Source organism: Panicum virgatum, chromosome 2K (genome assembly GCF_016808335.1).
Source record: "Panicum virgatum strain AP13 chromosome 2K, P.virgatum_v5, whole genome shotgun sequence".
Classification (NCBI taxonomy): domain Eukaryota; kingdom Viridiplantae; phylum Streptophyta; class Magnoliopsida; order Poales; family Poaceae; genus Panicum; species Panicum virgatum.
The window spans coordinates 58660340-58684848 of record NC_053137.1 but is presented as its reverse complement, the minus strand read 5'-3'; the positions used below and the strand labels follow the sequence as shown (position 1 = coordinate 58684848).

The 24509-nt window shown below is 47.6% G+C and overlaps 3 protein-coding genes across 3 annotated transcripts; 2 read left to right on the top strand and 1 right to left on the bottom strand.

The window, feature by feature from the left end:
• The first annotated feature begins 1243 nt into the window (after window positions 1–1243).
• Window positions 1244–3579, top strand: LOC120695512 (COBRA-like protein 10). The gene has a single exon (XM_039978741.1). The coding sequence runs from the start codon at window positions 1244–1246 to the stop codon at window positions 3257–3259; it is 2016 nt and encodes a 671-aa protein (XP_039834675.1). The 3' UTR covers window positions 3260–3579.
• A 1631-nt stretch (window positions 3580–5210) lies between these two features.
• Window positions 5211–10756, bottom strand: LOC120689882 (rab GTPase-activating protein 22-like). Its single transcript, XM_039972331.1, has 11 exons — window positions 10220–10756; window positions 9590–9685; window positions 9362–9465; window positions 8611–8873; window positions 8404–8526; window positions 8232–8320; window positions 8039–8144; window positions 7844–7941; window positions 5916–6185; window positions 5696–5779; window positions 5211–5522 (listed from the first exon to the last, which is right to left on the bottom strand). Exons 1-11 carry the CDS (start codon window positions 10319–10321, stop codon window positions 5502–5504), a joined length of 1356 nt encoding a protein of 451 aa, XP_039828265.1. The 5' UTR covers window positions 10322–10756; the 3' UTR covers window positions 5211–5501.
• Window positions 10757–16669: 5913 nt separating this feature from the next.
• LOC120689893 (WAT1-related protein At5g64700-like) lies at window positions 16670–19311 on the top strand. Its single transcript, XM_039972341.1, has 7 exons — window positions 16670–17096; window positions 17201–17263; window positions 17666–17782; window positions 17947–18208; window positions 18299–18454; window positions 18551–18702; window positions 18820–19311. The coding sequence occupies exons 1-7, from the start codon at window positions 16909–16911 to the stop codon at window positions 19022–19024; spliced, it is 1143 nt and encodes a 380-aa protein (XP_039828275.1). The 5' UTR covers window positions 16670–16908; the 3' UTR covers window positions 19025–19311.
• Window positions 19312–24509: the final 5198 nt, after the last annotated feature.

Below are 24509 nucleotides of genomic sequence, written 5' to 3'. Positions count from 1 at the left end.
GGTCGTGCGCGATGCGATCCGATGCGATGACCGCTGTTGACAAGAATACGGCCGGCCGCCGGAGGCCGGAGGCCGGATCGCGGACGACGGACAGCGACGCAAGGTCGGGAACAGCGGGAAGCCACGTGGTTTTGTTCTCCGCACGCGCACAAGGCTGTCGTGCGTGCCTTTCGGCTCCTCGATGGCCGCCCGGCCGCGGCTGGTGCGCGCTGCCGCCCGGATCGGCAGGGGAAAGAGAAAGACGGCACGCAAGTGCACGAGCTCGACCCTGATCTGCGCGCCCGATCAGCGCCGGAGCACGCAGGGAGGGGGGTGTCGCCGTGTTGGTCTCCTCTCCGCTTTGTTGCAGCACAGGACCCCCCGCACGTTTCCAGCGTGTTCCGGCCGACGCAGCTCCGCCGCCTCCTCCCGTGTCGTGGAACAGCAGTTGGCCAGTAGCCTTCCCTGCCGCTATGACCAAGCGCCGTGCCGGCATTGCCAGCCGCCCGCCCATCATCGGACTCAGGTGCGACGGCCCAACCGCTGGCGACGCGAAGTTTTCAACCTGGTCCTCCATGCCTCCTCCCGACTTGTGACGCTCGTGTGACTCGTGCCCCGTCTGCAAGATAATCGTCAGGTGCTCTGCAAAAACGTGGCACGATCACGACGGACGATGCTTGTCTGCTACTACTCTGCTTCCGCTTAGCAACAGAGTTTCGGGCTTCAATCGGAACCACCCGTTGCCCATAAGTGTTGGGCTAGGAAGGCCCTTAGTGTAGCCCACCAATAAAATTCTGCCGGATGGGCTCGGCCCATCATAGCACACAAAGTCTGAACTCTGAAAGTCGCGTACAAAACCCAACCTGCCCGTCATAACGGGTTGGCGTTCCCGCGCCAATCCCGGTGTCCAAATGCGGCCGGCCGTGTGACTCGGGCTCCCGTCTTCCGCAAGCAGACAACGCAACCCAGCCGCAGGCGCAGGCGGTGGCAACCATCAACGGGAGCAGGAGGGCGCGCGCGCGCTCGAGAATCTCTCCGCTCAAATTTAGCAAGCTCGCACAAACACCTGCATGCCTAATTATACCTTGCTGCGCCTCCTCCCCCGTTGGAACGCATTTGCTTCCCGGCCACCACGCCTGGCCCTGGCCTCCCCCGTCGATCAAGCCACCGAGGGAGCCGCCTAGCTAATTCTTGCCTCCGACGATCCGATCCACCATCGTTTGTAGCCGATCCCTGGACCGGCGATCGTCGGGCTGAGCGGGCCATGGCGGCGGCGCCGAAGCCGCTCCGGCGGCGGTGGGCGCTCCTGGTGCTGGTGACGCTGCTCGCCGCCGCCGCGGCGCAGGACTACAGCGACGGCGACGAGGAGGACGAGAAGAAGAAGCCGCAGTACAAGGCGCAGGAGTCGTGCAACGGCGCGTTCCTGTCCTACACCTTCATGGAGCGCACCAAGGAGTACCCGCACCTCAAGAACGCGACGGCGCAGCCGTACGCGTTCAAGGCGACGGCCACGGTGCTCAACACCATGACCGAGGACCTCAAGGCGTGGCAGCTCTTCGTGGGCTTCCAGCACAGGGAGATCCTCGTGTCCGTCGGCGGCGCCGTGCTCCTCGACGGCTCCGACCTCCCCGCCAACGCATCCGGCGGCGTCACCTTCGCGGGGTACCCGATGGCCGACCTCCTCAACTCCATCGAGACCGCCGGCGAGACGTCGCTGATCGAGAGCAAGATCGAGATCACGGGCACCCAGTTCGGCGTCAAGGACCCCGGCACGCCCATGCCCAAGACCATCAAGCTCACCAACCCGGCCGGGTTCCGGTGCCCGGCGCCCACCCGCAAGGGCAGCGTCATGTACGCGTGCTGCGTCAGGGACCCCAAGTTCAAGGCGAAGAAGGCCAACAGCACGCGGTACCAGGCCCGGCAGAAGGCGGACCTGACCTTCGCCTACGACGTGCTGCAGGCCACCACCAACAACTACCAGGTGCAGGTGACCATCGACAACTGGAGCCCCATCAGCCGGCTGGACAACTGGAACCTCACCTGGGAGTGGAAGCGCGGCGAGTTCATCTACAGCATGAAGGGCGCCTACACGCTGCTCAAGGAGGGCCCCGCCTGCATCTACAGCCCCGCCGCCGGCTACTACAAGGACCTCGACTTCACCCCTGTCTACAACTGCGAGAAGCGCCCCGTGATCGTGGACCTGCCGCCGGAGCGGGAGAAGGACACCGCCGTCGGGAACGTGCCCTACTGCTGCAAGAACGGCACCCTGCTGCCGCCGACCATGGATCCGTCCAAGTCGCGGGCCATGTTCCAGATGCAGGTGTTCAAGATGCCGCCGGACCTGAACCGCACGGCGCTGTACCCGCCGCAGAGCTGGAAGATCTCCGGCAAGCTCAACCCGCAGTACACGTGCGGGCAGCCCATCCGGGTGAGCCCCCAGGAGTTCCCGGACGCGACGGGGCTCCTGTCCTCCACCCCGGCCGTGGCGTCGTGGCAGGTGGCCTGCAACATCACCCGCCCCAAGCGGCGCGCCTCCAAGTGCTGCGTCTCCTTCTCCGCCTTCTACAACGACTCGGTGGTGCCCTGCGGCACCTGCGCCTGCGGCTGCGGCAACGACACGGCGACGTGCGACCCGGACGCGCGCGCCCTGCTGCTGCCGCCCGAGGCGCTGCTCGTGCCGTTCGAGAACCGGACGGCCAAGGCCCGGGCCTGGGCCAGGATCAAGCACTGGCGCGTGCCCAACCCCATGCCCTGCGCCGACAGCTGCGGCCTCAGCATCAACTGGCACGTCATCAACAACTACAAGTCCGGGTGGTCGGCGCGCATGACCATCTTCAACTGGCAGGACTACACGTTCAAGGACTGGTTCGCCGCCGTCACCATGGGCGACCACTACAGCGGCTACGAGAACGTCTACTCCTTCAACGGCACCAGGATGGACGCCCCCTTCAACAACACCATCTTCATGCAGGGCATCCCGGGGCTCACCTACCTGGAGCCCATCACCGACGGCAGGTCGCCGGCGGACCCCAGGGTGCCCGGGAAGCAGCAGTCCGTCATCTCCTTCAAGAGGAAGGACGCGCCCAACATCAACATCGCCAAGGGGGAGGGCTTCCCCAAGAGGGTCTACTTCGACGGCGAGGAGTGCGCGCTCCCCGACAGGATACCCAAAGTGGCCGGCGCGCACCGCCGGGCTGGGGCGCCGCCGAGCCTCGGGCAGGTGGCCATGGCGGCGGCGCTAGTCATGGCCGTGGCGCTTCTGGATTCCGTACGCCTATGATGACCTGGACTGGGGATTTGTTTGTAGAGAAATTGGCGTCCTACTCTTACAGTGCTGCACTGCTGCATTTGCTGAACATTCCAATTGCATTGGAGGGCCGGCCGGGTTTGTTTTCACTTCGTCAGTTGAGAGATCCATCACAGTAGTGATCCCTCCCCCAAATGAATGAAGGAGCTGCTGCATTTTACACAAGCATACTAGCACATGTTAAACACAGGTGAAGGGTGGTGGGAGGCTGGAGAAGATGAACATGCAGGTTTGGATCGCTGCAAGAAATTGTTGCATCATTATCAGGGTCATACATATGGAATGCTGATGTGTAAGGGGAGGAGGGCATGTAATGTAACATTTCAAGGCTGTGGTATTCATTGAATGTTTATGTCCAATTGGGTTTCCATTTTCATTTAAGTTTTCCTTTGGTGTACACAAGCTTATAAGTTCTTTAAGTATAATTGTGCAAAATTAGTTCACATTATGGCATTATGCAACAAACATAACCATCAAACCATACTTGAACATTCTGCTTTTCCTTTTCCTCCTAAGGCCCTTAACTTCCGAACTCGATAAAGCATGACCAGCGCGTGGCGCGGCACGTCAGCGACGCGAACGCGACGTCCTCATCCGAAGGGTTGATCCAGGGGTCATCGTTGCCCGCCCTGCCCGGCCCCGCGTCACCAGCGCCTGCGAAGCGCGGCCCACGCGTCGTCGTAGGCCGCTCTGGCACGAGACGGTACTCCACGGACATTGGCGCGCGGGGCGAGGGAGGTGGCGCAACGGTGGTCGAGACTCTCTATATGTATCCTTATTATTAGAAATGGAGATTTTGATATAAAAATAACCTCCAACAGCTCCTCTAAGGGGCTATCTAAATGTAGCCATCCTGATGACTGAGCGTAGCTCAGATGGCTCGCTTGCCAGGTGTGCGAGCGGCCGGGCGTGGGTTCGATCCTTGGGATTGCCACCCGCATGCCTCATGGGGGGTTTTCCCTCAGTTTTCAGGTGGCCATCATCCGACCGTGCTTCGGCACATGAGCAAGCAACAATGGAGAATAGGTTGTACTAGGTCTTAGCTTACTTGTAGGGAGTGTTGTGTGAGGTGTGAGTGGGTGCGTGTGGTGTGTGCTACTTGTGAGTTCAGATACTACAACTTATACTCTAGCATAGGGCCCCTCAAAAAAAATGTAGCCATCCTCCATTCCACATTTCTTGCTAGCCAAAAATAGATAACAAACATAGCTTTCTAGAGAGCACACAAGATATAGAAAAATTGTTGGAGAGTGAAAGCAGCAGATTTTACGCATAAGGCTCTTCAAATGATAATTTAGAGAGTGAAATTTAGAAAGACTCTTGGAGATTCTCTAAGATGCAGTTATATTTCAGAGGCAAGCTAACATAATGGTAATAGGCTGACAGCAGATATCAATGCTCGTGCACATCTGGTTTACCTGAAAAATTGTTATTAGATCGCACCCTGAAAATGTTCAAAAATTGGAATGAAATGATTGTGCCAGAGGCCAGAGCAGTTCTAAAGCTGACGAAGGCTGAACAAGGATAACATGGTCTTCTCGTAGGTGCATCTTTGGTTATCTTACAAAATTATCGGTGATCCCTTTGCATAACAAGGAGATTAGTACATAGGGCGGGACATCATTTTTTATTTAGCAAATCAGGCGATAGACAAAGGCCTTAAGAAATAAAATTAACAGAGGAAATTGTTCTCCAATAGATAGATTACACGAAATTTACTGTGGTCATATGGCGTAAGCGCTGCCACTGCAGAGGATTCTCAACCGTGGCACATCTGCAATCTTTTTTGTTTTTTTTTGGCGTCAGTGCGTGTTGTAAACCATTTTCCTTAATATGATACACAACTTTCATGTGTATTTCGAGGGAAAGAAAGAACATTCAAGATGAACTCTTATAATATGGGCAGAACTTTCTTGAAACAGAGTTCAGCAGAAAGGTGTTGCTCATTTCAACTTGTATTGAAATAATTATGTAGGCAAGGCATGCTACCTTCTGTCTGTACAGCCAACAAAATTCTGGAGTACAAAGAACGTTACATACATACAGCCGGGTGCACTCATCCTGTACTCAACCCGCTAGCCCGGTATACGAGGACATGTTCAGATGATTATCACCTGTGTCCTGTGAACCTTCACTCAAAATTGTGTGTGGAAAACGGTCGTGTATTTTCAAATGGTAAGAATAACCCATTGGGGAGGTATGTTCTATGGCGCCTTCAAGGTTTCTTTGCTTGTACCTGTCAAATGAACAAGAATAACGTACTCAGTCAGTTATGCTAGAAAATTATTGGACAACGTATGTTATCACTTTGTTACAGCCTTCTTGTTCTGAAATAGACATGCTTTGGAAAAATAAGTTTAGCCAACTTCTAAACTAACTGACTTGACTGCTAACATGACAGCCGCTTACCTTTTTCAAGTATTTCTTGTGAAGTTTCAATGCTCCGGCGCAAGCCTTCTTAGCATCTAAGTTCCCATTTACATCATTCAATATCTGAGAGGAAACAAAAGCAAGAGTTACATTGTGGATGCAAAACATAGGAATAGATTGAAGTTGTCATTTGCCAACTCCAGATGTAAAGAATGATGAAACTTGGGAAGGAAAGGAATAGGTAGATTGCTCCTCTTACCCTGATAAGATCATCCAGTCCTCTAGCTTCTTGTAACAGCTTTTCCCTCTTTTCTTTAAGAACACTTGCAACCATGAAAACTGAAATTGGTACCGGACCATCTTCACCATCCTCGGATTCATTCTTTGCATTTTCCTTATCCTTATCCCACTTGCCAAAATGGCGCAGCCCTCTAAGTTTGGATTTAGAAACTTTATTTTTGTGTACTGCACCTTGTTCTTCACATGCTGCGAAGAATATGTCAGGGTCGTATTCCAGAGCCCACATCATCTGTTGTCAGGTTTCAGAGAGAGAACATGAGTTAAAAATAACAGACTCATTTGTATGCTTATAATATACAGCTGTCTGTGGTACTGCATGCTTATCTTTTAAAAAAAGAATATTAACTATCGGAAACAAACAGGAGATGTGCTTACAACCCATGAGATACCATAACAATGTTATGTTCATGCAACTATGCAAGCATACACAAAACACACAACCATGCAAACAAATGAAGGCATGACATTGCGTTCATTGGTCTGATGACTATGTATGATATGTAGAAGGCATTTGCTACGGTACACCAAAATGACTGTGGACCGTTGATTTTATAGACTATTACCTCTTAGGAGGTAATAGTTTTAATATTTATTCTATGTATTTTAAATCTGAAAATTAAGGATTAGATCTAATTTGCATGCATGATTAGTTGAGATCTGTCATCCATGCACTGGTCACATAGTAAATGTGTCAAGGTTAGTTGAGATCTGTACCACCTAATGTGCCATGACGTGACATTTGGCAGATGCATTTTTTGGCCGCTCCATGCCATGCACGTCACATATAGGTAGAAAATTGGGTGTAACTTTTTTTTTGCCATGGCTTGACATTTGCCAACCAAATTTTTTTGTACCAAACGTTCTTGCCGGCCATTAAATTGAGACAGAAACATTTTTTGTCCCCTCTAAGCGTTAGATGTGACATCAAATTATCTCTTAGAAGCATTTGAAACAGCATATATTTTTTTAATTCATTATTATAGACATGATTCATACATCAAAATTTATCTTGTGAGTCCAAGAAAATAGCACAGAGATGGTACAGAATACAAGGTAAATCCAAATTTTGAGACATGTTATGAATTCTCTAAAACAAATTAAAACATGTGTTGCAATAGGAGGTAGGACTACAATTTGATGACATGTTAATATTTATCAAATCTATCTAAAAAAAGGTGAAATAATTGAAACTCTTTTTCACCAAGATTAGGCCCATCTTACCCTAAACTAGTATCATGACACATAAAAGGTTGAAATAATTGAAACTCTTTTTCACCAAGATTGGCACATATGTATCATGACACAATCTAGTGTTACGTTAGGACTTGGTCTAACGTGACATGCCTGTAACAAATGACTTGAAGAGAGAGAGATGTATATATGTAGCGTTAGATCCAAGTGTTTATTTTCTATAGTGTGACAAGTGACATAAAGATCGTGCACATGTTATTGCTATTTTTGCGTGAGAGGCGTGCTATATTTTTTTTCCATGCAGGTACATGCATGATTTAGGTAAATCGCTTGCATGGATGATTAGAAAATGAGATTTAGCACATTTCCATGATTTTCGGATCTGCATGCATGCAAGATAATTAAGTACATATATTTTTTATGTTTAAGATGGATTTAATCCTTGAAAATTCAATGGCTCAGATTCATTTGAACTCTTACCTCTTAAGAGGTAAATGGAGTACCGTAGCAGTGCCCTATGTAGAAAAAGGTATATGCATGTAAAGAAGAATGGAATGCTTATTCGAAGTATTTTCCACAAAGGGACATGACTTATAACCATGTGGATCAAACATCGTTGGGAAGAACCAGAAGACATAATCAATGATCTGATGCGGCATATATTCATAATATTGTATTGCTATGGTAGCTTCATACCTCCCACAGGTATAAGGAGTCCCCAAATGATACTTCACGCCGAAATAGCACCATAAACATACGGAACGCAAAAAGGTAGTCACCTCCACCGAGAGTTTCTGAGTTCAGGACTCAAAACTGTTAAAAACTGTTGGCAAAACTGGATAAAAGAAGATGGACTTTTGAAAAATTCATTGCTACCCAATTTTCTTTTACCTAGATGGTCATGTAGCTTCGGATCAAGAACCTGAATAATAGACGCAAGGTGTTGAAGTTGGTTGGCTACTCCCACAGATTGATCCGTGCATTTGAAATTTCCGCGCTTTAAATTTCAAACATAAGAGTAATTAGAATGATGTTAAAGATGAAAGAAAGTTTCACAAGAATATTTACAAGAAGAAAGACGTACCAATCTACGCATCAATTTCTCAAAGCACCAAAATGCATCTGCTTCATCATTGAGTAGCACTATCATTGGTGAGCATAAATCACTCATTCCTGTTTGAGGTATAAACATTAGTACACCTGTAACCTTATTTGGAGTCTAAATGAGTTTCCTCTGCATGTCAGATGTAGCTAACCTTGACAGTAACCGACATCCTTGTCAATCCATGCATACACAGCTAGAATATCCCATAATTTGGAAAGGTTCTCTTTGTTCTCATAGAATACCATGGTGCGATCAGTGCGTAACACATCAAGCCCTATATTGATTTTCAAAGGTCAACAAAAATAGGGAGAAAGAAGTCCAAGGAAGTAAAGAAAAAGAAAGAAAGGTTAAAGCATACCGATTTGATGTAATGTCAACTTCCACTCAATAATTTGCTTATCTGTAATGCGTTCTGCAGTTTCATCTATTTCAATTCCATTATTTCTGCTGGTAGCTGGAGCACCTTCTGAATCGTTCTTGTCGGCAGTAGCCTCAAGTAAAACCAGAGGATCCTTAATAGGTCTGCCATCCTCAGTGATAAGTGGTGCTGTGATAATTTTACCACTACCAACATGAGAATCCATCTCTCGACAGTCTTCCTTCCACCTGGCATACTGTAACCTGTGTGATTTGTAAAGGAAAATTTCAGGCTGAGTGAACATCATGTTTTATTGATGGTTCTCTATTCCTAAAAATAAAAATTGTAAGAAAAACTATTTTAGAGATATTGAGGAAAGGGTCTGCATTTCTGCAATGCTAGGACAATAGAAGGGAACTGTTGAAGAACAATTATTACTAAGTAAAAACTGAAGCTTACCATCCCAAAAGGGGTAAGAAAACCTGAAATACTACTAATGACACCAAAATTATTTCTTTGCATATACCATAGGGATCACATTAACTTTACTTGGGAAGGAATAATAAAAATGATGGTCAAATATGGAATAAATAGTTGGAAAAGGCAACTGTTTAATAGGTGATTGACAGGCATTACTGTCACTCTTTAACTCTAATGTGGCAAGTACTTACAAATTTCTTAAGGAGAACAAAAGAAAAAAAGGCCTATCAAACAAGAAATGGCCCACATATTCTTCTAAGGAAGTAAATACCTGCGTATTTGCCTGATCTCTTCCCTCTCATCAAAGGTACTTCTGGGATCGAAACAGCCAAGTAAGAATTCCCAAACCTCCCCCCTGACTGTTGGATGCACACCCTAAAAGAAGATAGATCATATTGATTGGTGTAAACATTACTGAAAGAATGTAATTCGACATCTGTAGGACAAGGAGCATATATGAAACTGAGAAACAAGAACTCCAAAAAATAAGAAATCTTACTCCTCTTTGTATCCGGCTTAGGACTGAGGCAATATCCAGACAGCCATCGGGACTAAATGCAGCATGCCATTTCCGAGCACTTAATGTTTTGCCAGCCTGAAATGAAGCAAAAAAAATCAAGAGCCTGCCATCGAATTGCTCGGAGCAAGAAAGGATTGTGCTTTGTGGACAAAAATCAAAAGTGACATTAAGCATCAACAGTTCTGCTGGCATTCTAAAAGGCCACATTTTCTCCAAGTAAAAAATGCTACGAATATTTCAAGCAGCTATGGTATGGGAATAGGAGCAAGTAAGCTTGCACCAAGTCTCCACCTTTGATTTTACCTAGCTAACTATTTCATAAACTGAGCAACTTGACTTCCGCAACAAAAAAATTGGCTACAAAAGAAATATGGCAGAACTGAATGTATTGAATGAGCTCATTTGTTAGGTGCTAACGAAGCTTTGAAAGGAAATGAGATTGCATTAAGACAAAGATGAAGCTTGATGGTGGTAACATTGCAAAAAACAATAAACAAGCTTCATATTGTTTATCTCCTAATTCTAATGTTGCGTGGTCACGCAGCAATAATTTAAATTAGCAGATAGAGAACAAAAGAAAAGACGGATGAAGGGGGATAAAAACCAGACCTTGATTTTGAACTTGCTCTTGGGCACATCGTCCGTGCAATCCGACCGGACCTCGTAGTAGGAATCCGCGGGCGTGCCGCTGCTGAGCCCCCATTTCATCATCTTCGAGCTCAATCAACGGCAGCAGACCACAAGGCGAAGAGGTCAAATCCAACGAAGACGCTTGGAACGGCAGTGCCACCTTTGCGGTTCAGGAAGGACCCCCCAACAAATGATTGGCCTTCCAATGTTGACCCCCAAGAAACGGCCGAAGCAACCAGAACCCAGCGGAATGGCGCGCGACGGAGCAGAGCCGGAGCCGATCCCCCCTCGAACCAGCCTTCCTTCCTGCCCACCTCCTGGGAGTAGGGACCGCAGGAGGAGGAGGGGAGGTTAAGGGGGGACGGGTTCGGCGGGAGCCGGGGAGGCCGGGTGGGGTTAAATTAGGAGGAGGTGAAGATCGAGAGCGACGGGGAGGGAGGGGTGGGAGGAGGTGGAGGACCGGTTCCAAGCTGCCGCCAGGGGCCAGCTCGCCGGCTTCCCCGGGCATTCTTTGCCCCCCTTCTTGGATGGTCGGGAATGGACAGCAACACGCCATGACCACAACGCCAGATTTCGTCGGTAGGTATGGCAGTTAGGGGCGTTAAGTACTTTAACTAACAGGTCAGGCTTTGCTTTTCAGCTTGAATGACCGGTGGTGCTTTGCTGGATTTGTGAACTGAGATGGAGTTGACGGCTGGATTCAAAGGTTGGGAATTGGTCCAGGCTAAATTGCATTCAAGAACGTTTGAACGGGTCGCGTTTTAGAGGACTTTGGATAGCGATGCAGTCTGCTCATATCATGGAATCTGCAGTGCTCCTGCATTACTCCCTCTGTTTCAATGATAATAACTAATACTAGTTACGTAGTTTGTTGATGTGAAGGTGAGAGATGGAAAAAAAGACTATTTTATATTATTAGACTCACACACTCTTCTCATATGTTTTTGGACTACGTAAAATAGACTAGTTATTTACTCGTCGCTAGTGACTATTATCTTTTCTATTTTTTTATTATCATATCAGATCTAACTAGTTAGATAGCTGGCCATTGCGAACCCCTGTCCTATTTAGTCCGAGAGCGGAGACCAACAGGAAAATTAACTCAGCCAATACTACTCTATCTCTCAGTGCATGGCTGCATGCAAGTCAGTCCCGAGTTCCGCACTTGCATCAGACTTAATTGTTTAGAAGAAAACGATGCATCGGACCAAAATAGAACATCTATTTGCGACTTTCTCTCAAAACAAAATACGACACTAAAAAAAATGGAGAGAGTATTTCAAAAGGAAAAAAAATCATAGAATCATGGATACAAGCATGATGTGCACCCTGAAGACAGACGCCCATACAGATCTTCACTGACCAAAGATACATGTTTATTAATAAAGATCTTCGTTGGGCGTAGATTTATGTTTCTTAATAGGCTTGATTAAGTTTTGCTCTTTGCTTTAGATGTGCTATTTTTTGCTTGCAACTTGAGAACAGCCTATATATGGCTGATAATTGAAAAGTGGAGCCTGCACACATGCCCAAAATAAATATTTTTTGTTTGAAAATCTATTATTTCTAAAGCAATGAATGTTTTCTTAGTCCGTCAATTTGAATTCTAATCGGAGTCCACACAAATCAATCGGAATTATAATCGGAACTTGAATAATCAATGTCTCGCACAATCATAACATGTACATAAAGTGAATAAACACAAAGTTAATGGTATTATTTAGATCTGTTATATCACCCATAGCAACACACGAGTACTATGCTAGTAAAACCAATTTAAGTAATTGAGTACCGTTGATATCATACTCTGGTTAATTCAAAGAACAAACCATGTTATTAGAGTTTGTCTGTCTTTTTTATTAGAGTTTCTCTGTCTTGTTTTTTTTTGTTACTAGCACAGTATCCGTGCGTTGCTACGGGCAATATAAATTTTATCCAGATCAACATGAGACCACCAATTTTCTATTTTTTGCTCTTTCACTCCATATACAACTCATGTTGTGATCGCGCGAGGTATTGATTGTCCTAGTTCCGATTGAGATTTAGATTAATTTGTTCAAGTTTAACATCATTTAAATTAAAGAATGAACTTTAACAAGATTTTATTTATCCTGTTCATTGCATCACCACGATGAACGACGACGAGCTCACGATCTTTGCGAGAAAATCCCGCTAAAAGGCCATGAGAACCGGTGCCTCTCGCCGCCGCGCACATTGCCACTGGCCACATCGCCAGCGCGCCCACCGCTGCCGGCCGGCTCCTCCGTGGGCAGCTGGTGCCTGCACACAGGGCATGAACTGTGCATGTGCGTCTCCAGCCACGGCACTATGCACGGGTCGTAGAACTGGTGCATGCACGGCATCTTTCGCGCCTTGCCCGTCGCTACGATGAGTTCGGCCCACGAAATAAATGCAGCCCAAGTCCAAAACGTATCAAGGAAATAATTTTTATTTTATAAATAGATAAAGATAAAGATAAAAATAAATATTAGAGTTTGTCTGTCTTGTTCAATAAAGAAAATGATATAGTCTTAGACTTGGCCGGCCCATTTTGTGGGGCAACGGCCCTTCGTGTGGCCACAGCAGGCCGGGGCGCGGGGTGACAGGCCGGCCTAGTGGGTCTGCAGCAGGCCGAAATCAGCTACCTGGGCTGGTTTGGGGGCAGGCCGAAAATGGACTTAGGTTTTAGGGTTTAGCTGGGCTTCGGTTAAGGTTAGAGCCGGGTGAGGACTAGGCCCCAGGGCTCACTCAAGATGGTTAGCATTTAAATTTAAATTGAAGGGCATATTTTAATTTAAATTCCACACAATTTTCAATTAAAAAATTAAATTCAACTTGAGTTTGCATAAATAATTTAGATGAAACTAAATCCAAATAACTCCAAATATTCCAACACTATCATTTAATCTCCTTAATTCAAGTCATAAATTTTAATTACTAGAAATTTAGAAAGGCAGAATTTTACTTAAGTGGTTGAAAATACAGCACTGCCATAATTATTTTTGAAATTCACATTTTTCGACTTTCTAACATTCTGAAAAAAAATCGAGATGTTACACCAAGCCCCACAAAACTAACTCGATGGCACAACGGGCGGCGGCGGAAGCTCTGGTGGGCTGCTGATGGGCCTTGTGTGATTGGACCGCTCGCGGTAGCGCGCGTGACCCTTAACATTTCCGCTGCTTACCCAGCTGACTCACGAGCCGACCTGGGCTGTACCGACGGGTTATTTCGGCTGCTCTTGCACCCAACAATAATGGCCTTCCCTAAAAGAAAACAGAACCTAATAATAATGTCCAATTTTTATTTACTTTAACAACGGCAAGAATCATCCTCGGCCAATCTGATCGATGCGTGTCGCTGTACTATAAAATCTCTCTGATCGTGAAACGCGAACAGGCAGGGGCACCACCTTTTCTGAGGCACGCACGATCCTACCCTGCATCCACCAGCGGAAACGAAAAGGCGAAAACATAGGAATAATTAAGCTGATGACATACCATCAGTCCATCACATATGTGAGGTCCTCGGATGGAATATTCCGCACATTGTTCCTTGATCCTGGAACCTAGCTAGTACTACTGCTACTACTCACCAGCTCGGTCTAGCGTATTATTGGATCAAATAAAGCTTAACATGATGTTAATGTGTGTATTGTCCATGGCTTTGATGCTAGTCTTTGCTTATCGAGTACTATAACCATCTCTAGTCACCTCGTCAACTATATAGAACGAAATTATTAGGCAAAGTAAAAGGAAGCATGCACACTACTCAGCCATAACTGTTGGACTAATTGGGCTTGGCCCACTATTAGTCTAATTTAATCAAAAGAACTCCAAAGGCTCACAATAATTGCTAAGAGGAAAAAGGATTAGTACCACATGGTGTTTTCACCATTTATGTAGTAGTGTAACATACCTTTTGTTTTGAAATAATTATACCTTTTTTTTCATGCATGACAACCCAATACTCCTAATACTCAAGCTATCTCTGTTCATTTCTACTAGGATGATATGCATGGAGCGCTGATGATCTCAACGGCAGTGGTAAAAAAAATGTTGATCCGATAGTCTAGATTGAAGTTTGCACGGAGAGATTGGTTTGCACATGATATGTTGTCATAATTCATACAATCATACTATACATCACAGGTGGCCATAATTTTGGAGTCGATATAATTTTGTTTTGATGCCACATTAGGCTCATTTATTTTTTTCCCATAAAGAGAGTAGATGATCAATATCCGCCACTTCCTTCAGGGTTGTTGTGCATTCATCAAAATAGTTACTTGAAATGTCATCGCTAAAGGCTTCTTTTATAGTGTGATGTAGTCAGTGACATAAGTGCTCACGGTGGTAAGCAGGCAAATACCCACCTACCATGCACTACCTTCCGTCACTATCTTTCCTAATTAAACTGTGAAAGATCAGAATAAGCCTCTTAATGGCTCATGTAGCCTAGTGGCTACAAGTGTCTCAGAAATATCTGAGGTCCTGGGTTCAACTCCTTTGGGAGCGAATATTCTGGGATTTAACGGCATTGTGCATTCAGTGGTAGGCGACGTTCCCGTCGACAGCGATGCGCGTGTGGTGACTTCGTCAATCTCGAGTATTTGCCGGCCTAGTCTTCGAAGATGCTCATAAGGGTAGGGTTTGCGTACGTGTGTTCATAGGGGTATGAGTGTGCGTGCGTTGTGAGTGTCTGAGTTGTACTGTGTAATTTCAAAAAAAAAAGCTCTTCCTTTCCCTTGTTTAATTTCATCATGGGCGTGGCATGGTGTTCTTTAAGAGAGAAGAATTGCTGCATAGACTGCACATGGTTTTGCTCGGATCGCGCTCTGGTCATGAAAGAAAATAAACGAGATGTTGGCACACGACACATAACACCATACTATCTTTCACGTGTTGATGGTTTAACGTGTGAAAGGCAGCACATCCTTTTTATTTATATCAACCGCATGATACTCGTCAGTTCAGGTAGTGTTGCAGCATTTGTTCTTAGCTATAGGGCTTTGCTACTGTACTCCAAATTAATTGTGGACGGTTCATTTATTAGTTAGATCTGGATGTCTAGAATCACTTGTTACCTCTTAGGAGGTAGTAGGAGAAATCTATGTTTATATTTTTCATATAGAAAACATGATAAAAATAGAAAATATCTTTCAACTAGATCTGTTGTCTTTACATGTAAAGAGTCACCTGTCATGTTAGTTACAAGTTAAAGTGTGGATATGGTGCACATCACAAGATAAATTTTCATATGCCACTTTATTGTAACGTGTTTTTTTAACCTGAATGTAGCATGATATCCTTCTGCTCTGGTATTTAATCGAAGGTCTGGTGCCTCTACTGCATGTCTGCATCATAATATATATAGGTAGAGAAGTAAAGATTTACTGCGATCGATTTGGTCGTTTATGTGATCTATTTGGTTTGTAGGCCGTTAGATCGCTATGTTTAGCCAGTTGCAGCTTTCTCACAAGTAAGATGCTTCTAATCTTGGCACTCAAAACTCTTTTGGAATATGCAACTGTCAGAGTTGCAAGCAGTATCACGAACAGATCGTCCCAAGTTTTTGGCAACTAGACCAGAGAAAAACAGCCCCATTGCCTTCGATATCACGGAACCACCTCAAATTACGTCCTGCAGAAGCCCAAAAAAGGAACACCCTTCTTCCACTAACACTTGCCTGGCCAGGCGAGATGCATATCCTCAGTAAAGTTCAGGAGTTCTAATTATATAATCTAGGTGCAGTCCCAACCAAATTTTATTGCCTTCCTGATCACATCTAACCTACTACTCTCTTAATAGCTTTAGTTTGTTGGGAACTAGAGACGGACGCGTACACCACCACCACCACCATCACCATCTGCATAAATATGCTATCCAGAAAGACCTGGTGCAGTGTTGGCGAGAGAACATTCAGATCGAACCAGCACAGCATGTGCACTACCATTTCTGCTGTGGATCTCCACATGCTTTCAACATGCCAGATGGCTTGCTTGTCCCATCGGTCACTTCCTCCATCCCCTTGTCCTCCTCTTAGCTAGTCACCTGTCATCACCCAATGCAAGAACAAGGACAATATATGCAAAGTAAACATGTATATAAATACTAATGTTGACATGAAACAGTAAGCATATGCTTAGCTCTTGATCATACGCATCTGCGCGAAGCTTTGCACGCAAAGTAGTTAAGTAGTGCCCTTGGGGCTCCAAATGGTAACAGCTGAGCCACTAATGCTCCTACGCTGAATAATAAGTTGGGGTCGACTCGGATCGCTTGCTTGTCGTCCTTTATTTCTTTTTCTCCTCTGGCTAATCCCCATCAGTGGATGCTCCGATCAGCCGTCACTAAGCTGCCTGCAATCCCCGTGCTCCTCGCATGAGTCACCCCCAGTGCTCAGCATTTCCCATCGGCCTTCGTCCTCCTCCCGCATTGGCGCACCACTGATTAGCCGGCGACGGCGTACGTGGCGCACTAGCGGGCTCGACCGATCGCCGGATTATCCATGTCCTACTACCTGCCTGCACACCTGAACAAGGCATATGCTCTTACGAGGTTCCCGTGCCGGCTCCGGCGCCTTTTGCGACGCAGTATATATAGGGTTCCACACGTCTGAGCAGAGCCTCCACAAGCTAGTAGACTGCTTGTGGCTATCTAGCAATAATGCTTGCCAAGATGGGTGGCAGCGCCAAGGCCTACGCTGCCGTCGTTCTCATCAGGCTCATGTACTCCGGCATGCATGTCGTGAGCAAGGTGGCCTTGGATCAGGGCATGAACCCCCTGGTGTTCGTCTTCTACCGGCACACCACTGCCGCGCTCGTGCTGATCCCTATCACCTTTGTTCTGGAGAGGTCAGATTATTGCTATCTGTGCTGATGCCTTGGTGTCTACTTTTGCCTGATTGTTTCATGCTTGACTGGTGTTCAGTTCTGAGATGTGATCTTGTTGTCCTCAGGCGAAAAGCTAAGCCGGTGACGTTCAAGATTGGGTGGAAGATGTTCGTGCACGCCCTATATGGGTAGGTTGAGTTCTATATATTCTACTTAGCTCATGCAGGATTCCCTTGCCTGAGCAATAGTATTCTTCTAAGCTCTGTCTTTCCTTGTTGTATTTTTTATAAGTAATTAACAATCTTCTGTTTTTCATGTCTTGCACTATGTCTTTCACAATTCTTCCTTTGATTTGGTTCTGGTCATACTATCATGATTGCTTCAGCAGCAGAGCACGCTGTCACACTCCATGCAAACAGTGCAACTGGCCTTTAGATTACTTTGTATATGGTATTGACTCTGTTAAGTTACTCAATATCTGAAGTTCTGAATAAAGCTTGCAACGTTTGGACTGTAGTTCAATTTCTTATGTAAGGATTCAGCTACTTTTGTCTTTAAACTGAAATTTCTGATTTTTCTTTTTTGGTCAGAGTGACAGCATGTGGTGTCTTATTTAATCTTGGCCTCAACTACGCTTCTGCTACGTCGTCATCAGCATTGTACAATGTTCAGCCGGTGGTCACATTCATCCTAGCCGTTATATTCGGGTAATGAAAATACTATTTGATCCCAAGACTATATCATGTAGAAACTAGAATCAAAGAGACTGAAAAACAATCGATCAAAATAACTATCTGCACATCACAGAATTAAGGATCGTGTACTTCATCAGTTCATGAACTGAAGAAGAACACCCTACTACTTGTGACAGGATGGAGACTCTGAAACTGACGAGGTTCCATGGCAAAGTAAAATTCGCGGGTATCCTCTTCTGCATCGCCGGCGTCACCGCGCTGGCCTTCTACGAGGGGCCAATGTTCAGATCCTTCAACCATCACCATCTCTTCCAGAACGGCGGTAGCAGCAGTCCCGCTGGAGCAGCAGAGACGCCGCACTCCAAGAAGCAATGGGTGCTGGGAATTTTTCTCATGACACTATCCAACATTCTAGCAGGCCTGTGGACAGTCCTTCAGGTACGCAATGCTTTTGGATTTCAGACATGATCCGACCTCATTGTTCATGAGTAGCAGCAGCAACTTCGGTTGATGTGTTCTGTTTCTCAGGGGCCACTGATAGAGGACACCTCCAAGCTGATGAACACCACGCTCCAGATCTCGTGCGCGTCGGTCCAAGCCTTCCTCGTGGCCGTTGCAGCCGAGAGGGACTTCTCCAAGTGGAAGCTGGGCTGGAACGTTGGCCTCGCCGCGATAGTCTACAGCGTAATGCTTCAGCTAGCTGTTCAAGCTGATCCAAAGAAAACAAGACGCCCAACTAACTGATGCACAAGTCATTTCTCTGAAACTTAACATTTTCAGGGCGTGATCGTGACGGCGCTCTCGTACTACATGCAAATGTGGACGATCGCCAAGAGGGGCCCGGTGTTCCTGGCCATGTCGATGCCGCTCACCTTCGTGTTCACCATCGTCATATCCTCCTCCATCATCGGGGACGCCGTCAGCCTAGGAAGGTTGGTAGTACGTGTGCACGTCCTGACCAGTCACAGATGAACCCGTCGTGCTATTCAGCAATTTTCCTTGCCTTAATTCCTCCATCTGACATTCTGACGGTGATGAATCTGCGGCAGCATCTTTGCCGGAGTACTCCTGGTGGGGGGCCTGTACAACGTGTTCTGGGGGAAGAGCATCGAGGAGCGAGACGACCTGACCAAGATCAGCGCCGCCGCCGCCGGCAAGCCCGGGCTGGAGCTGCCGCCGGCGCAGAACAGCAAGGCGGACGTGCAGGCGCCCCAAGTGCCGGATGACGACGACGGCGCAGAAGCAAAGGTCTGATTCAGCTTTCGGCCCGACGACGTGACAGGAAAGATCGTGTGCAAAGCTATTGGGGCAGGCCACTAGGTTTCAGGGTGCTGGGAACACAATCGGCAGCCAGCAGCTGCGTCCAAATTGATTCGATCCAGCCAGATGACTGTTCTCTGTGCCATTGTATGTACACGCCCCGGCACGGTGTTCCTCGTCCACAGCACCATAGTTCACTTCACCCAACCGCATGAATGAATAAAAAAAAGAAAGGAAGCCTCGGTCGCTTTCAGCGAGCTCCTGTGCGGCTTCGCCTGTTCGCCATGGATGCATCATCAGGTCACGGTGTCGCTGTGATACGCCCCGGTTCGTGCGTGCGCTCCACGACGCCAGCCATGGCGGCCAAAGCGGCCGCAGCCGAGTGCGGTAGTGGAGTTCACGGCTCGACGCACGCGCATTATTGGCGCCATTAGGCCTGCCGCCGCATGCTTTGTACTACGAAAACCATTTGATCACCAATCAATCAGTACCTAATAATAAAATCTTTTAAAGAAAAAGATGGTGAGGAATTGCGCTGTCATTATCGGTACTGTACGGACGCCGGCGATCGTAGCAAGACAGATGTTGCAAGGATTTGTAGGATTGCAACAGAACTTTCGATAATGGGGTTGAAAAGTGAGGGGACAGGGACTTTGCCCGGAAGAGACAAACCGGCGACTTGCGTGGACGCACTCGGGTGCCGGATTCGATCGCCACCCATCGAATCGATCACCGGGCCGACGCCAACAGAGATGCCATGCCGGTGGCGGCGTGCCGTCTCTGCCCTGTTCGTGCGGCCGCCGCTCCAGAAAAAGTCGGCAACAGCAGCGCCGCTGGCGGATGCGCACGGCAGCCGCGCCGCTGCGCTGCTGCCGGCGGCTTGCCGGCCTGGGTCGGGCGAGCGGGAGGTAGCGGTATGATCCGGTGAGGCGGGCAGGTGTGGTGCGCGGAGCCCGCACGCGCGCGCGCGGTTGCGCCAGATGGGGCGCCACACGCGGGCACGCCACGACCAGGCGACCAGGCCGCGTCGCCGCTGCTCCCCCTCGCCTGTCTGCGCCGTGCCGCCACGGCACGTTGCCGGCTCGGCGCACACGTACGGGTCCGGCCAGGCGACACTGATCGGCGTCGTGTGTTGTTGGTTCTACTTCTTGCCCCCTTGTGAACGGACACGAGACGGGCGGGTGTCGACTTCGTGTGTTGTTGGATTTTCTGTCTTCGCTTTCTTTTAGCGTACACAAATACAGTACGCTAGCTTGTGTGGGCCACCGTCAGGCCTTTTCGCAGAGCAAGGGGTACCGTAGCTCGGCCCAACTGCCCTGGGCTCCATCCAGTAAAGGCTGCTGCCGGCTGTCTCTTCCTGGGCCAGAATAACGCGGAAACATATGTCGTCCTTATAGCGTCAGAATTGTGTGAGAGCCACGCACGCCGCAAGACCTAGGAAACTAGGGTCTGCCGACTCCGACGGCGATTCATCGCCAGTAGAGGATCTTGACACCTTGTTCGTCTCTGAGTGCTATTCCCTTTCTGCCACCTGTTCGGGCTGATAAAGGGACTGATCTGATTGGTTTCCCGGCCTTGGCAGGGTGACAGTTAGGGTTGCGCTTCCGAGGATGGGTGGAACCATGGCGGCGGAATAGTCGAAATCGCTGGGAAAGAAGGAAGTCTCGCTAAGGGACAGGAAGAAGCAGGAGAAGCAAGTTGACGATGACAAGAAAAAGAAACTGGCGGACTCCGCGGAGGAGGACCGCCGGGTGCAATGAGTTGCATCACGTGGAACTGTCGTGGCTTGGGCAACGCGGCGACAGTGAAGGAGCTTCGCGAAATTGCGAAGAAGTTTGCCCTTACCGTGCTATGTGTCGTTGAAACCCAAGTACATAAGGCACGGGTGAAAGGTTTGAAAGGTACTTTAGGGTATGATAATGCTTTTGTTGTTAGCAGCTCAGGTCGCAGTGGAGGGCTTGGCTTGTTCTGGAACAAGAATACTAAGGTAGAAATTTTACCGTTTTCTCAGTATCACATTGATTCAATTATTTCTGAGAACGGGGGTGAGCCGTGGAGATTTACATGTGTTTATGGCGAAGCTCAAATTGCTGAACGCCACAAAACATGGGATATGTTGAAGTTTATTAAAGCTTCATCGCCACTACCATGGGTCTGCATGGGTGACTTTAATGAAGTGTTGCATAGATCTGAACATGATGGAGTTCAAGAGAGGAGTCACGCTCAGATTGCTGGTTTTAGAGAGATTGTGGATGTCTGTGGTCTCTATGACCTAGGCTTTGAAGGACGCAACTGGACTTTTGAGAAGAAAGTTGCGGGAGGTTCCTACTGTCGGGTTCGGCTTGATCGTGCCCTGGCGACAGCTGACTGGTGTACGGGATTTTTGATGGCGAGAGTAACCCATCTTACTGCTGCAGCGTCCGACTATGATCCTATCATGCTAAGATGGCAGCAGGTTTCAGATCGTAAGGGGAGAAAGAAGAAGAAAATGTTCAGGTACGAGATGATGTGGGAAGCCCATGATCAACTCTTTCCCATGCTTGCGAGGACTTGGCTCGATGCGGGGGAAGCCCGTACTGTGAAGGAGCTGCAGGAAAAACTGGCATCGGTATCTGGCAGTCTCAGTGAGTGGAGCGTCAATTATTTTGGCAATGTTAGACGGGAACTGAAGAACCTGTACACAGAACTAGAGCAGCTACGTGCGGACCCCATGCGTGTTGGCCCATCGCATGCAGAAATCAAGGTACAGGAGAGGATAGTTGAATTAAATCATCGGAAGGAAATTATGTGGAAACAACATTCCCGAATTATGTGGCTGGCTGAGGGTGACAAGAACACACGGTTTTTCCATCTCCGTGCAAGCCAGAGGAGGAGGAGAAATCAAATTACGAAACTCAGGAGGCCCGATGGTGAGATCACAGAAAATGAAGTGGAGGTGGGCGCTCTAGCATCGGCTTTCTATAAGGATCTCTATACGTCTGAAGGGACAGGGGACATGGAAAGTGTGCTGTTAACAGTGCCGGCCAAGGTCACAGCTACCATGAACGAGCAGCTGATGAAGCCTTTTGAGAAGAAGGAAGTAAAGACAGCTCTTTTCCAGTTGTCTCCTACCAAGGCGCCGGGTCCGGATGGCCTACCGGCACACTTCTTCCAACGCAATTGGGAGCTGTGCGGTGGTGAGATTTCAGAAATTGTACTTCGGGTTCTAAGGGGAGACGATGACCTAGAAATAATTAACAACACATGCATCGTTTTGATCCCGAAGGTTGACAGTCCAGAGGAGCTTGGCCAGTTTAGGCCTATAAGCCTGTGTAATGTGATTTACAAAATTGCGTCGAAGGTGATGGCCAACAGACTTAAACTCATCTTGCCGGAGATTATATCTGAGGAACAGTCTGCCTTTGTGCCAGGACGTCTGATTACAGACAACATAATTACAGCTTATGAGTGTATGCACTTTATGAAACAAAAGAGAGCTCGAGACAATCATTTTTGTGCTCTTAAGCTGGATATGAGGAAGGCGTATGATCATGTGGAGTGGAGTTACTTGAAAGCTATTATGCTCAAGCTGGGTTTTCATCAGCTTTGGGTGGGCAGGATCATATGTTTGGTTTCTACAGTCTCATTTTCAATCTTGTTCAATGGTGACCGGCAAGAGAGTTTTATGCCTTCAAGAGGGATCCGGCAAGGTGACCCAATCTCACCCTATATGTTCTTGTTAGCGGCAGAGGGCCTTTCGTGCCTTTTAAATTCAAGGATTCAGTCATCAGTTCTCAGTGGAATTAAAGTGGCCTCGTCAGCTCCGGTTGTAAGCCACTTACTCTTCGCAGATGACAACCTGCTATTCTTCAAGGCAAATAGAAAGAGTGCTGAGGCGATAAAGGAGGCGTTGAACAATTACTGTCGTGCCTCTGGCCAGCAGGTAAATATGGACAAATCATCAATTCACTTTGCTAAAGGTGTTGGTGGCAGCATACGGGAGGAGATCAAGGTTCTGTTGGATGTCCATAACGAGGCTCTTAGTGAAAAGTATCTCGGCATGCCAACTGATGTTGGCACATCTTCGAATGGAGCATTCAAATATCTCAAAGACCGGGTCTGGAAACGGGTGCAAGGTTGGCTAGAACAAGCACTTTCAGTCGGGGGGTAAGGAGGTCTTTATCAAGGATGTGGCTCAGGCGATCCCAACGTATTCGATGTCATGCTTTCGACTGCCCAAGGGATTGTGTAAATATATTGATGGGCTCCTCTGAAGTTTCTGGTGGGGTAGCAAGGAAGGAAAGAGAAGAACCTGCTAGGTAGCTTGGGAGGACATGACGAAACCGAAGTACATGGGCGGGCTTGGTTTTCGTGACATTGAGCTGTTTAACTTGGCTTTACTCGCGAGGCAAGCCTGGAGAATATTACAAGAGCCGTCATCATTGAGTGCACGGGTCCTTAAAGCTGTGTACTTCCCTGAAGGCGACTTCTTGGAAGCTCAGATTGGTACATCGCCATCTAGAATTTGGAGGGCGATCATTGATGGCAAAGATGTGTTGTGCCAAAGATAAATTCGTCGCATTGGGACTGGTGAAGCAACTGACATTTGGGTGATGAACTGGATCCCAAGAGATGGGCTTATGAGACCTATTTCCAGGTTACAAGGAAACAACATGAGAATGGTGAGTGATCTTATTGATAACACGACTGGATGCTGGAATATGCAGAGGCTGAAACCAGGGGCGGAGACAGGGGGGCGGGAAGGGGCCAGGCCCCCCCCTAACGTTGCTACAACTCCACATAAAACCCCCTAATCTCATTGCTAATGTTGCTCATTAACAAGATGTGCCCCCCTTGATCTAAATTGCCCCCCCTATGTTTCAATCCTGGCTCCGCCCCTGGCTGAAACAATCTTTTTTGCCAATGGATTGGGAAGCAATTGCTAGTATTCCACTGAGTACCAGAAGACAAGTGGACTTTTGGGCATGGCACTACGAGAAGACGGGTGTTTTCACCGTAAGATCAGCCTATCAGATGCTTGTGAGCAACCGGGAGAAGCAAACGGACTGGATCGAGCACAATCCAGGTAGATCAGACTGTTCAGTCGTGCGCAAGGAGTGGACAGATATTTGGCAAGTTCAAGTTCCGTCCAAGGTGCGCCAATTCCTGTGGCGCCTCGCTCGGCAATCGATCCCAACAGGAGACGTTCGACGTCAACGACACATTGCCCCAGACAGCATGTGTGTTGTGTGTGGAGGACTGGACTCGTGGAAGCACTCCTTAATTGAGTGCCATCAGGCGAGGTGTGTATGGGCGCTGCAGAGTGAAGAGACAGTTGATTTCATTAGCTCTACACAGCAGCAAGATGCTCGAGGATGGCTTCATGAAGCGATGAATTCACTGAGCCATGATGTGCTAGTGAAGATGGTGGTCACAATGTGAGCGATCTAGTATGCTAAGCGGAAGATCATACATGAGAATAATTACCAGAGCCCATTAT